General features: G+C 37.7%; 1 protein-coding gene across 5 annotated transcripts in view; it reads right to left on the reverse strand.

The window, feature by feature from the left end:
• eml5 (EMAP like 5) overlaps positions 1-15856 on the reverse strand; it is a 101492-nt gene that overhangs the window by 11761 nt on the left and 73875 nt on the right. Inside the window, exons 24-39 of one of the 5 annotated variants that reach the window (XM_048191616.1) lie at positions 13150-13238; positions 12482-12658; positions 11707-11908; positions 11448-11574; positions 10769-10783; positions 8553-8561; positions 8193-8271; positions 6598-6727; positions 6213-6311; positions 5646-5666; positions 5268-5441; positions 4968-5176; positions 2336-2493; positions 2101-2215; positions 971-1159; positions 715-887 (exon numbers count right to left, since the gene is read on the reverse strand). In XM_048191616.1, the coding sequence (XP_048047573.1) occupies positions 715-887; positions 971-1159; positions 2101-2215; positions 2336-2493; positions 4968-5176; positions 5268-5441; positions 5646-5666; positions 6213-6311; positions 6598-6727; positions 8193-8271; positions 8553-8561; positions 10769-10783; positions 11448-11574; positions 11707-11908; positions 12482-12658; positions 13150-13238 (1966 nt within the window). Of the gene's footprint in view, positions 1-714; positions 888-970; positions 1160-2100; positions 2216-2335; positions 2494-4967; positions 5177-5267; positions 5442-5645; positions 5667-6212; positions 6312-6597; positions 6728-8192; positions 8272-8552; positions 8562-10768; positions 10784-11447; positions 11575-11706; positions 11909-12481; positions 12659-13149; positions 13239-15856 lie in introns of those variants that run through there. The other 4 variants (XM_048191617.1, XM_048191618.1, XR_007185010.1 and 1 more) reach the window with 4 other exon arrangements.

The following is a 15856-nucleotide window of genomic DNA, read 5'->3' on the forward strand; positions in this document are numbered from 1 at the left end:
GCCTCCCAAAACTCGTGCACGAGTGTTTGTTTACCACCGGCATTCGCTGTGTTATTAAGCCGGGCACACATTTTACGACTAGCTAAAACATTCTGACTATGCTCAACATACAGCGATAGTTTCCTGCTCCTGAAGCAGATTTATATACTTTCACAAGGAATTTGAACACCGACTGTAATCGCAGACTAAACGCAACTGGCTCTGACTGGACGCGTTTGAGCGCGATCAGTCATAAGTATCAATTTACATTCATAATCGGCCTTACAATCGTTAAGCCGCGCACACACTTAGTGGATTCATTATGTCGGACTCACCGCAGGTAACTCATAATCTGCAGTTGTTACTCCTGACAAAAACATTGCATGCAGCGCCTGTAGAGTGTGGAAAGTTACTAGAGCGTGCAGCCGCGCGTCTCTCCCAAGGAACGTCATGGCAGTAATTGACAAGCCAGAGGGCCAATCCGCGCACGTCTCTCACAATGGCAGTGATTGACAAGCCAGAGGGCCAATCGTTTACGCGATGATCGCGTAAACGATTGGCTGATGTTTTTAAGGCCCTACCTCGTGCACAGATGATGTATATTAATAATATTCCTTTCAGTGCACCTAATAAATAGTCTTTTATTACTTAGTAAAGACAGTTTCAAGTAATATTGCAAAAATGTATAAAACAAAACATCCTCTTTACCACCTTTAAATAATACATAAGTCTCACCTGATATCTTGTATGGCAGAGCGCCGATCTCTCTTCTTCCCCCAGATCTTGAGTGAGGTAACGAGAAGGATGATGAACTCTCCATTCTTCATGCCGATGGCCACCATGTCCCCCTCTGGGCTGTAGCTGACCGTGCGTGCAGGATGACCGAGGTTCACTTTATTGAGCATCTTCTGTTTTTCCAAACAAGAAGGCATTTGAATAAGCTTGTATCTCAGAAAATAAATTGACTATGCACAGGCAGTATATAATTTACCCTTTCTGAAATGTCCCAGAGTCGTACAGTGCCATCCTCTGCAGCTGACAGGAAGACGTCTCGGGTGGGATGAGCACCAAGTCCCCAGATAGGACCGTCCATGTGGCCATTAACCAGGATGTTACATGCTGCATTCTTCTCACCAACCTCAATGATCTCAGCATTCCGAGTGCCTACAAGGATCTTCCCCTAAAGAATCAAGCAAGAGGACACAGGGTACCATACCGGCACTGGTCTAACTTGGGGAGCCACATTATTTATGAAAAAAAGCTTATTGACCCTTCGTAGGGAGTTTGATTGACAGGCGATCTAACCAATCATAACACCGAATCCACCATTATGTCCGACAAAGCAGTCAGGGGAGTTAGTAGATTACCTCGGTGGACTTGAACCTGAAAAATGGTGTGTATTTATGTCTTTCCACAGTTGAAACAAGATTCTTTCTGATGTTCTTTCATGTTTATTTGATGCTATAAATGAACTAGTAGGAAGAAGATAATCGGTTCACGAGCCACTTGAGCTGAGGCGCTACGGCGATCTGTCACGAGTCACGACACATTAAAGAGCCACAAAACGGTATTTATTGTTTAAATTTCTTTAAAAATTCAATATTTGAAATTTGAGAGTTTGTTTCCTATCGATAGTAACCTTCTCTGCCTTGTCTGTCGACATGTTGTCAGTGTCCTCTGCTTGAGAACATGATGTGTGGCGTGAGAGTGGCATGGCTTGTCGGACATAGCAACAGTAACTAAAGGGGGCGGGTCTTTGCGAACGGTCAATTAACCATTTTCTCTTATTTCTATAGCATAATTGCTATATTAAAGAATTATCTGTCGGTCTATCTGTCTGTCTGTCTGTCTATCTATCTATCTATCAGATATCAAAAATATTGTGGGTTATTAATTACATATGCACACCAGCATCCCACACAAGGCATAATTCAGTGGAGTAAATCTTTTTTAAAACACATGAGATCAAACAACTCTAAATAAATAAATAAAAGTGGGTCCACATTATTAACACAACATCTGTTAAACACCTTAATGACTGCTGACCAACATGTACTGTCAGAGGTCCAGTAGTGTCCATCCTCTAGTCTATAATGTATTGATTTTGTATAAGCACTGTACCTTGCCCCTGCAGACAGAGCGAACACAGTCTATGATCTGGCCCGTCTCCAGTCTGAAGGCTCTGCATCGCTTCAACTCCTGATCCCACAGTTTCAGCGCGCCACCCTCCTTAGACCTGCAGAGGGCAGCCCACACAAATCCTCTCATTTACTACAACATCTTTTGAGGATTTTAATGCAAGTTCAGAAAACAAAATACTTTAGGTATAGATAGTTGGAAAGGTCAAGCCACTTACGGTCGTTCTTTGCCTCCCGTCACAATGAGTCCGTCACGTAATGTGGTGTACATGGTGAACACAGGTCCAGTGTGAGCCTTAGCCACGATTCTCACTAGAATGTGTTCCTTCCACACACACACATCTCCACTAATGGTACCTGTAAATGTCAAGTTATTCTGAAAAGAAAACAAACCTGCACTAATCTAGTGACCTCTAAGAGAAAAACAGCACAAACATGGCAAAGCACAGCATTTTCACATCCTTTTACACCCAATCTTTAAAAGTGTGAAATGTGATTTTTGAAGTTAAATATAATCATAAACAACTTTTGGAATTATTAATTGACTTAACATCTTGTCCATTTAAGCTCTGACACACAAGTGCACAAACAAATGCACAAATGCACACATATGCTTGTATGTATACATAAATACCGACTCGCACACATTCCCGCATTCATTTAAAGGAATAGTTCACCCAAAAATAAAAATCTCAAATCTCATTAGTGCTTGTGTACATTAAAATATGGCATACACAACCGATCAAAAGGTTGGTGTCATTAAGTTTTTTTGTTTTCTAGTTTTTAAGTTTTTAATTAATAGGGTTAGGTTAGGGTTATGATTATTCAGCAAGGATGCATTAACAAGAAATGAGTCATCAGTAATTCCAGCCTTAGTTTCTGCACAAGCATGTGAAGGTTTGTATCATATTTGCATAATGCCTGCCTATGGTCTTTTTTTGTCTGCCCATAAAATCTATAGATCACCTTCAAACACTGTAGTTGTTGTTGAGGCCTGGAAGACTGGGCCTTCTGACCAATCAAAAAAGTGTAGACTCGTGGAAAGGAAGGGTTCAGCGAGAATGAAACTTTTATTGAACCCAGAATGTGTCTGTGAAGTTTCAGTTCAAAATACCCCACAGATCATTTATAATAGCTTGTCAAATTAGCCCCTATTTGGGTGTGAGCAAAAACATGCTGTTTGTGTGTGTTGTCCCTTTAAATGCAAATGAGCTGCTGCTCCCGGCCCCCTTTCCAGAAGAGGGTGGAGCTTTAACAGCTCCTGCTTTGGTTGCTCAACAACAACAAAGCTGGAGAATCTCACACAGCCAAAATGATGATTGTCAGTAACTGTGTTCAACCTTACATTGTTCAAACCGGAGTCAGACACTGATGGAGAGACTCAGGAAGAAGTTACAACTTATAGAATACATATGGTAGTTTCCGAATGGTTAGTGGATAAATGTATGTAGTTGCTTTGGAGTTGATTCAATTTATCAACTAACATGTGCCATCTTGTTAATCTTTTGTGCAAATCCAGCATTGAATTGTCCCTCGTTTGTGAAGCAGTCCGGCATAAAGGGTTAGGGTTATGGTTAGGGTTAGGTTAGGGTTAGAATTTTGGAAATATTACAATTTGGAAACTTAACAAGAATTGACGTGAATTTACGTGAATTTACATGAATTTACGGGAGTTTAATATTTATATAAAATGTATCATATAAAAACAAATATAAACATTTTGTTTGGTCATAACATGAAATAACAGTTATTTATTTTTCGCATTCAATTAATTCTAATTTAGTAAATATGTAAATTAAACATTTTCTATTGCAGCAATTATGATATTTATTTCAGTGTCACATGATCCTTCAGAAATCAGTCCAATTTTGCTGATTTGATACTTATTTGTTATTATCATTGTTGGAAACAGTTGTGTTAGCATGTTAGAATGATTTCTGAAGGATCATGTGACACTGAAGACTGGAGAAATGATGCTGAAAATTTAGCTTTGCATCACAGAAATAAATTATATTTTTATGTATATCAAAATAGAAAACCATTATTTTAAATTGTAGTTATGTTTCACAATATTACTGTTTTTTCTGTATTTTTGATCAAATGTGCATGTTATGGACTGGGGAAATGCACAGTGCATGTAGGGGGTGTGGCCTCAATAGCCCTGCAGTAAGTAGTGTGCTGTCTGAATGTGATTGAAGAATGTGCAGGGTAAAAATTCAACTAAAATTGCATTAAATATGGTTGTTTTAACCAAAATTATCCTGCAAGATGTTTTTTCAACTACATTTAAGTACCCTGTTATAGGCTAACCTGTAATTTTGCAAATTCCCTGTTTATTCCCATTAATTCCTGTTAATTGCCATATATTCCCATTAATTCCCATATATTCCCGTTAATTCCCATGGAAAGTTTCCAGCTTTGAAAATTCCCGGAATTTTGCAACCCTAGTTGTAGTCTCTACCAGCTGTTTGATGTAGTCCTTAAAAAAAGAGATTTCGTAACTCTTTCGTAACTCATCGTAACTTTGCAGATATTGTTTGTGCTCTAACCGCAACATCACACACTAACTAAAGTTAAAAAAGTGAAATCATAATCAACCACCTTTTAAAACTGCAATACTATTTATCAAATTACTGTTTTGCTGTATTTTTTTTAATCAAATAAAATGCAGCCTTGGTGAGCATAAGTGACTTTTTCCAAAAATAATTTAAAAAATCTTACCGACCCCAACCTTTTCAATGGTAGTGCAGATAGAACTTAATTTTGGGTGAACTATACCTTAATCTCTCCCTCTCTTAGAGCAATTACAAGTAGAGCTGAACATCATGTAAAAAACAGAAGAATACTTACAGCTCCAAATGCCACTGAGAGCATGGTCTGCATACGGGCATCCTCAATGGAGCTCAGCACTCCTTTATTACTGAGCAGGGCCCTGCCGGCCAGCGTCCAGAACCGCACATGTTTAATCCCCACTGACACAAACTGAGTGTCCGAATCGGGTCGGAACTCTGCCACAAAGATCCTCTGGGTGTGACCGGCCCGACTTGCTACTTTGGCACCTTCAAAAAAAAAAAAAAAAAAAACAGGTCACAAACCTGATATAAAAACACACGAAAGCAGCTGGAATGCTGTGGGTTGGTTGACCTGTACCTTCCTGCCACTTCCAGATGGTGAGGGTGTGCTGGGGGTCCAGACCCACAGAAAGCAGCAGTTTGCCAGTGGCACTAAAGCTTACAGAGCAAACGCCCCGAGAATGATGGCAGCGCAGCACAGAGAGGGTCTGTTTGTTCATGGCTTCCCACACGTGGATAGAAGGAGATGTGGCTGCAAATACAGAGACTTTATTTGTATAAACTAATTTCACATTAAGTTTTACATTTTTTTCTTAACCTCAGGTAAAGACCAATGTTTTTAGTTTGTAAAAATTGTGAAGATAAGGGTTCTGAAGTATGCTAATAATCAATAATGAAGTGCTAGTATGGGACAGCATTCCATGGAAACTTTTTTAAAATGGAGAATGTCTCTTACCTGACATATCACCAGCATCACCTAAGTGAACAACAATAGCAGTTAAACAGTTTTATAGCAGTTTTTTTTTTTATTAGATCATTTTGAAATTCATTGGTGCAAAAATGTACTGTTTTCAAAAGTGTAGCAACACAATGTCCAAATTAAAAAATGAAAATACATTTTTTTTTTTTTTTTTAAATAAAGAACGTTTCAAACAATATGTGCAAATGGTAATAAAGTACAGCAGAGCAGAGGTGCAACTATTGGAAGGGAAAATTCAAAATGAGATTTTCTTTTTTTTTTTTTCAAAAATACTTTTTTCTCTTGAGGAAAAAATTCAAGTGATCTCATACATGTTTTGTCAAAATCAAAATCAAAAACTTTTTTCAATGTGAACTTATTTCTCAGTAAAGTCTTCCAAGATCAACTTCTCTAAGCTATGCTATCCATGTTGTTTTTACAGCTCTATACTCTGACTGCATGTCATTGTCTCGTTTGTTAAATGTTTTAGAGAAACATCCAGGACAAAGCTGATACCATGGCAGTCAAAGTGAGAAGAGAGGGTGAATGTTTTCACAAACATACCTACTTGGCCAGTTGCCACCACATTGGGGAACTTTGGGTGCTGATTAATAGTCAGGCACAGAATATCATCACTGTGTTCCAAATAGAAGCTCTGGCAGGCTGAAGGCAAGCAAACAGAAAACAGAATAATGATGCTCAACAACATTTTTGTCACGTCTTTATGCCAAAGATATAGATACCTGCCATATGTAGTGCATGTTTAATGCATTTTAATGTGCCAGAGTGGGTGTAAGTAGTGAGCAAGTATGGATTAGCTATGAATTTTATTCATCAAATAAAATTCATAGCTAATCCATGCTTGCTTATTACTTACGCCCACTCTAGCACATTAAAATGCATTAAACATGCATTACATATGGCAGGTATCTATGAGTTTTCTCCCCACCTGTTGTTAAGTTTAAGACGACCCCTACTGAGGCAGTGTGGTAAATGATGTCCGCCCCCTCATTAAGATAATGCACATTGTTACGGCAGTCGTTGCCTCGGTAACCAAACACCAGTTCAAGCACCAGGTCCTGCAGAGAGAGTCAAAGAGGGGTGTCTGAGGTCGTATCCATGACAACAGCAGAGAGTATCTGGCTCTCAGGATGTGAAAGGACAAGCACAGAGAAACTGTGCTGCAGTTCAGTCAAGAGAGGTTAGGAAGATCATCTAACCACTGAGGAGACTGTAATGAACATTTAATGGATTGAAAAGTTATCCATATCCAAACTACAAACAAAACCACTACTAAGTAATTTAAAGTATAGTATAGTATAGTATTGAATAGGATAGATTGTACATGGATATGAATATAGTACAGTACTGTGTAGAACTGCATAGGATACTACAGAAAAAATAAGTGTGGCGTGCATGCGTAAGGCCACGTCAGGGAGGAGTAGGGCTATATATCCTGCCAACAAGGGTCAATTGATAGAGAGTTTGTTAATATATCATGTAATGTAAATTTATCTGTTCAGTGCAGGGCCATGCATCACTATCATGCACATTGTGTCAGAAGGCCCACTGTCTTTGAAAACCCCTGGTATATAGTATATGTAAGTAGTACAGTACTGTAGTACAGACAGGACAGGACAGGACAGGACAGGACAGGACAGGACAGGACACGAAAGGAAAGGAAAGGAAAGGAAAGGAAAGGAAAGGAAAGGAAAGGAAAGGAAAGGAAAGGAAAGGAAAGTGTAATAAAATAAAAGATGGGACAGGGCAGGAAAGGACAGAACAGAGTGGGATAGGATAGAATAGGATAGGATAGGATAGGATAGGATAGGATAGGATAGGATAGGATAGGATAGTGCAGTTAGGGTTCGGGTTAGTAGTACAAAATATAATGGGACAGGGCAGGAAAGGAAAGGACAGGATAGGATAGGATAGGATAGGATAGGATAGGATAGGATAGGATAGTGCAGTGTAATAAAGGACAGGACAGGATGGGAAAGGATAGGATATGATAGTATAATATACAAGGAAAGGAAAGGAAAGGAAAGGAAAGGAAAGGAAAGGAAAGGAAAGGAAAGGAAAGGAAAGGAAAGTGTAATAAAATAAAAGATGAGACGGCAGGAAAGGACAGGACAGAGTGGGATAGGATAGGATAGGATAGGATAGGATAGGATAGTGCAGTTAGGGCTTGGGTTAGTAGTACAAAATATAATGGGACAGGGCAGGAAAGGAAAGGACAGGACAGGATAGGATAGGATAGTGCAGTGTAATAATAAAGGACAGGACAGGATGGGAAAGGATAGGATATGATAGTATAATATACAAGGAAAGGAAAGGAAAGGAAAGGAAAGGAAAGGAAAGGAAAGGAAAGGAAAGGAAAGGAAAGGAAAGGAAAGGAAAGGAAAGGAAAGGAAAGGAAAGGAAAGGAAAGGAAAGTGATGGATGATGCATGTTTGACTTGATTACGTATAGCTATTTTTTCCAAAAAAAAAACAAACAAACAAAAAAAAATAATAATAATGGTTCTGATCTGCCATCACTCACTTCAATAGGCCTCTTTTTTTTGCCCACGTTGTTGGTCTGTAGTTTCTCTGGCATTGGTGGAGCCCTGCTCACTGGGGGTCTACATCCAAAGACAAAACACAGCCACTTAATCAGACTTACAGCAGTAATAAGGTCGGTCAGTGACCGGGTGAAAAGGACACCAGACATCTGGCATGGTTATGTTTCACTTTAAGCGTTCACTGTAACATGTAACCAAATACTAAAAACAAACATTCTGAGTCAGCTCTATACCAGGTACTTTGTGATGTATGATAAACGTTTGTGTGAAACTTTTGTAAAACTAAAAAAATCCTAAAAGTATCAGGTAGAATAAGGTGTAATGGATCAGTCTAGTCTTACCTTGAGCCCCTTTACAAGCAGCATTAACAGAGAGAGAGAGAAAACGTTAGAAGTGTCAGTTGAGCAGTTCCCTCAAGTGCTCCAAAAACAAAGAAGCACAACACAGGGACATTGAGAACACAAAACAAAATACAACAAAAATGTACTCATGTTCACTTGACAGCATGTGTCAAACCACGGAATGACATAGAGCTAGTCAAGCAAGAAACCAGCTCTGTAAAGTTAGCTCAGTCAATAGGATAATTTCCTTACACTTAAAAGAATAGTGCACCTAAAATTCTTACTCAATGCCATGTTATTCCAAACTACTATGACTTACTTTCTTCCTTATAACACAAAATGTGTGAGCTCCAAAATGACAAAAAGACACCATAAAAAAGTGTCATAAAAGTGGTACATATAATTTGTGTGCTATATTCCAAATCTTTTAAAGCTGTACGATAGCTCTTTGTGAGGAACAGACCAAAATTTAAGTTGTTCACCAAGCTCTCCTTGACAAGTTCCTAAGAGAAGTAGCCTTATTTCAATAGAAATTATATTAAAGTACATTTTAATTTACCATAAATGCTTTTCAGTATATTCAACAAAACACACAACCATATTTCAAAGACAATAAAAGTAATTATGACATAAGTGGGTCAAAAACACTCCAAAGTTCACACTCCTAAATGTATTTAAACATCAGTTTGCACTCAAGTATATTCTTTGAAAGTAGGGGAGAGCGGGGTTGGTTGGCACACTTTTCACTCTCTGTCATATTTCTCAGTCATGTTATATGTGAAAATAGTCTAACCAGTATCGACTGAAAGGTTATGATCTCAACTAATCAACAGATATATTTAATATTCTCAAATGATTCCTATTTCCTTTAAAATTCATCATTAATTCATGTTGTGCACTTGTGCCAACCAACCCCATCCACACCTCTTTACTGACATGATGTTAGCCACATAGTATAGCTCATCAGAAACTTGTAAATTTCCTGTCAAAATATAGATGATTCCTATCTCTATAAACTGAAATCCTTACATTTTATATATCTCTATCTATCACAGTTCTACAATATATTTAGTGGGGAAAACTTTTTTTTGTTTTGAGACTCTAAAATAGAAAAGTTGTCCTCATCTCAATAGTTAGTGACAGTTGAATGATTTCAGTAAATGGGTGTGGTCTGGTCAAGAGGGCAGTCATTTTAATGTTAGATTTATGTGGCAGCGCCCTGTAGTGTACTGGGATTTAACTGCGTGCCAACCAACCCTTGACCCAACCAGCCCCGCTCTCCCTTATATTATTCCGTGAAAAGGTTTTTTTTGAAAAGTATGCCAAAGTGTACTTCTTTTTCATAAGGGACAATGTCTGATTGATAAACAAATAGTTTTTTGTTTGTTTGTTTGTTTTTGAGAAAGAAAGAGTCTGAATGATTTGTTCACTAATTAGACTGATCCTTGAATAAGAGTTGAAGATTATCAGTGAATAACAAATTAAATTTTGATCTGTCCATCACACAAATATATAGTATGGCTTTATAAACTTTGCAATTTAGTGCATGAATCATGTTTCATGACACTTTATTTGAAGATTGAAAAGCTTCAGTCCACATTTATTGTCATTGCATCCATCCATCCATTCATCCGTCCATCCATTCATCCATTTTTCAAACCACTTTTTCTATGTAGGGTGGTGGGGATACTGGAGTCTAAGTGATCAACTACATTATTTTAAATTTCTCCTTGTCTTACATGGAAGAAAGTAATGTTTGAAACAGCATGAGGGTAAATGATGCTAGAATTGTCATTTTTGGGTGAACTAATCCTTTAATCGTCTTGAGAGAGAATGCAGGGAGCAAAGCATGAGCAAATATCCCAGCAGCCAAAGAGGCAGCATTACTCTTTAAATAATTAGCAGTGGAGAGCAGTGATAAAGTCGCTTCAAAGCAATGACAAAATATCTGCCAGCAAAGCACTTAACATAATACTGTGCCATCTACTCTAATTTAAGACTAAAATTACGTGCTTTTAAAGCAATCCGAGTGTAAAATAAGAGCAAAAACCGAGCGACATGCGGTTTTATGATTCAGTTCAGGTAAAGGTAAGTGGGTTTATGGATATGATGGCTGTTGCCATGCGGCTTAGCAAACATCCAAAGAGCATGAGAGGAGGAGGCACATGAAACTGGTTATTTTCTGAACATATTGCACGTTTTATTGATCTTCTTACCTGACTACGCCCTGCCTTCACATGGTGAGAGAGAGGAGTGGAGTTCAGAGACAGACAGAGGAGTGAGGAAAATTGGAAAAGACAGACATGAGGGTAGCATGTCACTCAAAGCCGAAGAGTTCCATGAATTTACACTCAATAATTGTAATACTTAAAAGAGCCTCTAGTGGACCCTGGTCACCATGGTCTATATCATCATTTTAGCAGTGACACAACTATTCTCAATCAATCAATCAATCAGTCTATGTATCTATCTATTGCATCCCAATATAAATGCTTATTTGAAACCTACTATGTCAATTAACTCTCATCAGAGTATTAGTAGACTGTCTGCTTAATATCTGCTAACACTTTATTTTGATGATTCCCCAACAGACATTCTACTGACTATAAGCAACTTTGCAACTACATGTCATCTTATTCTACTAACCCTAAACTAACAGTATACTAACACTCTACTAATACTCTAATGAGAGTTAGTTGACATGTAGTTGCAAAGTTACTTATAGTTAGTAGAGTGTCTAAAGTGGACCATCAAAATAAAGTGTAACTAATTCCTTAAGCTATTAAAGAAAGACAAAGTGATGAAAAAAGTGAAATCCGTGCTCCATCCAAAGTTGTTCGTCCTTACTGTATCATTATAGTACAGAATTGTCTTGCTGTGTCATTCCTAACCTACCTTTCGTCTACCGATGGCTCCTTCTGTTGGAAGTGGGGCTTGACCCCCGTCATGGGTCGCATGTTTGTGGATAAGGCCTTGATTACATACATAATCTCATTCTCCCGAGTTACATCACTGTCATACCCTACAGAAAGAGAGACACCTTACTTTTAAATCTTGACATATGGCATTTACATGAACATTCATATGATGGATGGCTACCCTCTTTAAATCTAGATGGCAGTGATAATTGTTTTTTATGAATGATCTTTTTTACCTCCATCATCTTCACTCTCAATGTCTGACTCTTCGCTGTCACACTGTCTGGCCTCTCGGCAGCCCTCGGTCTCATGGCTCCAGATCATCAGACAGGTGTCAGAGCCACCGACGGTCGCCAGCAAAGAGTCATCATGTGACCAGCGCACATTAGTCACATGGGTACTGTGGGCCAAGTACCGTTTAAACTTGGCATATTTTCCCTATTCAGATCATTAAAAAATAAGTTATAAAAAGCCCAAAAAATTAACTTACCAACAGTAAGTTACATTTTGCCTTATGTTTTGAGAAAGTATATTGATTAAGAACATGGTTTTATAATAAATATTGTTTTTACTTTGTATGAATGTTTTTGTCTTTGAGAACAAAATGATTTTCATTAAAAAAAGATACAATAAATAACATTACAATTTGATTTGAGCCATAATTTATGTCCATAGTGCAGGTGGTGCAGGACGTTTTAAACACTTTAACTGTTTTTGCCCCTACAATGAAAGTCAGTAGAGTCCAAAACAACACTGAACCCCAATGACTTTCAATGTATAGGCAAAAAACAAATCAAAATTTTTTTGTGTTCCACAGATTTAAAAATATATACAGCAGTCAACATTTGAAGTGGATCGAAAAAGTTCATCAAAGTTGTCCTAAGAAGAAGGTTTTAGGACAACTTTGAAAAACATGAGACTGAGTAAATGACAAAATTTTAATTGTTGGGTGAACTATCCCTTAGTATGAGTGATAGTAATAATCAATAAATAAAAAAACATTTTCTTAACCTTGACTGGATATTTGAAGAGCTTGACATATCCAAGGTCATCCCCAGTCGCTAACAACTTCTTGTCATTGCTAAGACATGCGGACGTAACTTCGGTAACTTCACTGACCACAGGCCAAATTCCCTCACAAGAACTTCCAAGCACACACGTCCATGTGCTCCAGTCGATCTTGTCCACCTGAGGAAGAAAAAGGCAGCATGGAATCTTCTGGTTAATCTCAAAACGGCCAGTAAAAAAAAAATTAATTGCTTGTGTCTTTGCCATGTCTTCCCCTAATTAGAACAATATTTTTTAACCAATATATAGAGTTTATGCTTTAAAGCTGAAGAATTGAGCAACACTTTTAATGAAAATGAATTGGCCGCATTCATTTGGATATTAAAATTCCTACTCAATCCAACAGAGACTGGCCAAAATGCTTACAGAAGCTGTGCACTTAGCTGAAGGCAGGTGATCAGAAACATTGAAGGGCTTCCAGCTCTTACTAAATCTTAAGTTATTAAGGTAAGCGTTCACTGTCTGTCCCAACGTACCATGGCCTTAAGCACGGCCTAATTCCCTGCCTCCAAATTTAGAGTCAAGCTAATGAAAAGTGGGCCATGTTCTTGCCCTAAAGAGTGCCCTTCCCCTCGCAGGGTGACACACAGTGAGATGTTCAAGATCCATACCTCTGTGGCAGGAATGGTTTGCTTCTTCCCACGAGGGGCCTCAAAAAATAGCTGCTCCTTCACCGATGTGTTGACCTGCAAAAGCTTCCCTAATACAAGACAACAGAAGAGAGATGCTGCGATGTAACAAAGTTAAGCAATGACAATCTCAAAAAATATGAATTCAGTATGGACAACTTGCAGTTTGTGATTATATGTAGAGTTACTATAGACCTTTTGCGGCAGAGAAACAAGTGTACAGCAATCTTTAGAATTCTGTTTTTGCGGTAGCTCTGTATATTTCTATGGCATTGCTGACGCTGGTAAAATAGATTTACTTATTGTAGAGTTAACGAAAGTTATCACGAGCATTGTAATGTTTGAAGCGGATGTCATAACAAAAGTCAGTAGACCGGGAAGGTTTTAAAATGAGCGGTTCATTTATAAAGCTGTAAGATGTTACCTTCATGCTGTGGAAATACAAACCGGAAGACATGGTGAGGCTACATAAGGTCTTTATGAATCTATGTGCTTGTTTACATGAACTTCATATAAAGCCTTATTAGTAGGGAAGCAGTTTCACTCCTGAAGGGGGTTTTCCCTGACAGGTTATCATGTGGCTACACTGTGGCTTCAGCTGTGGCATTATTTCCACTACAGTGAACAACTGTGCCCTTAATTAGATTTTTCTGAAGTCAGTGTACTTTACCAAGGAGACAACAGTGTCAATGAAGAACTTGGGATGAAAAAAGAAATCAAAGGACAATCAAGCTAAATATCCTTTGTAAGCAGAATATTTTACTGTGTGTCATTTCCAGTTAAGTTGTAATATTGTCAAATTATGCAAAAAGTGTGAATGTTATTAAATGTGGAGTATTTTGGGTACATAAAATGCTAGATGTAACATTAGCCTTATTAAGACAAAGTAGTCAGCCAGTTTGTTCCAAAAATGTTAGAAAATGTAATTTCACAGAATGTTGTCAAACACAATTAATCTTTTGAAATATGGCGGAAATGACATTATAGTGGGAGTTTTCAGAGCTTTCACAAAAAAAAAAAAAAAAAAAAAAAAAGGACAGATTTTCCCATGATATATACATGTATCAATTCTGGTATATATATAAATTTTCTATACATTAAAGAAAATAAATGTAGAGTGTAGTTAGGTTTAGTACGGAAGAGGATTAGGGCCAAGCAATAATAAAAAAATAAAATCATCTCAAGATTAAAGTTGTTAAATTTCGAGAAAAAAGTCGAGATAAAATGTTGAGATAAAATGTTGAGAATAAACTCATTAAATTACGAGAAAAAACTCGTTAAATTTCGAAGAAAAAGTCGAGATAAAATGTTGAGAATAAACTCATTAAATTTCGAGAAAAAAATCTTTAAATTTCGAGAAAAAAGTTGAGATAAAATGTTGAGAATAAAGTCATTAAATTATGAGAAAAAAGTCGTTAAATTACGAGAACAAATTCGTTAAATTATGAGAAAAAATGTTGTTAAATTTCGAGAAAAAAGTTGAGATAAAATGTTGAGAATAAAGTCATTAAATTATGAGAATAAAGTTGTTAAATTACGAATTTGTTCTCATAATTTAACGACTTTTTTTCTCGTAATTTAATGAGTTTATTCTCAACATTTTATCTCAACTTTTTTCTCAAAATTTAACAACTTTAATCTCGAGATGGTTTTATTTTTTTATTACTGCTTGGCCCTAATCCTCTTCCGTAGTTTAGAGTGTAGAGTGTAGTTAAGGTTTTATTTTCAGAAGGCCAAAATCCTCATATATTTTATTTGATTTCATAACCAATGACTTATGGAGACAGAGCATTTTTAGGCCACGCCCACACCGAGGGAAAACAATCCAACCCTCTCCATTGACTTTGTATTGCGTGAAGCTGCCTCCTTGTCATTTCTTGCTTCTAACAAAAGAGAACAATGCCTAAAAGCTGCTGTGTGACAGGGTGTACAGCAAATAAGCTAAAAAACCCAGAGCTAAGTTATTATAAGCTACCGAACCGTAAAAGCCAGCCTTTAAGGAGACAAAAGTGGATACAGGCAGTAAGACGTGAAGCATCAGCAGGAAGAATGGGTAAATTGTGGGATCCTGACACTGCCTCATTATGCCTATGTGTGCAGTGAACATTTTGTCACTGGTTAATCAAATATCCAAATGTCAGTTTTATATATTATATTTTCTGAGCCGATTACGTTCCCCTCCAGTGGGCGTAGTACTGTGACACGTTACGCTCTGTCTCAATTGCCTATACCCACTTTTGTGTCCTTAAATGCTAGTTTTTTTTGGGTCGGCAGCTTATAAAAACTTAGTTCTAGCTGTTTGCTGTACACCCTGTCACATTTAGACATTGCTCTGTTTTTGTTATAAGTCAGAAATGACAAGGAGGCAGCTTCATGCAATACAAAGTCAATGGAGAGGGTTGGATTGCCCCCCCACGCCCCCACACCAACCTTAACCCCCTAACCCTTTCTGACACGGTTTTCCATCTTGCCTGCACTCAAATCAGATCAAAAAGAACTCCAATGTCTTTATTTCCAATAGTCGCCACATTGCATAACTACATAAAGTTAAACTCAGCTAGTCTTTCATCACCAGACACATTGCCTCTGTTTCTATCGCTCATTGCCTGAAATCCCCTACTCTTAGTGAAGATGAATGACTTCTGGTCACTTTGTTGCTGTCAAAACTCTGTCAGTGTGAAGGTCCCTT

The sequence above is a fragment of the Megalobrama amblycephala genome, linkage group LG5 (assembly GCF_018812025.1).
Source record: "Megalobrama amblycephala isolate DHTTF-2021 linkage group LG5, ASM1881202v1, whole genome shotgun sequence".
In the NCBI taxonomy this organism is placed as follows: domain Eukaryota; kingdom Metazoa; phylum Chordata; class Actinopteri; order Cypriniformes; family Xenocyprididae; genus Megalobrama; species Megalobrama amblycephala.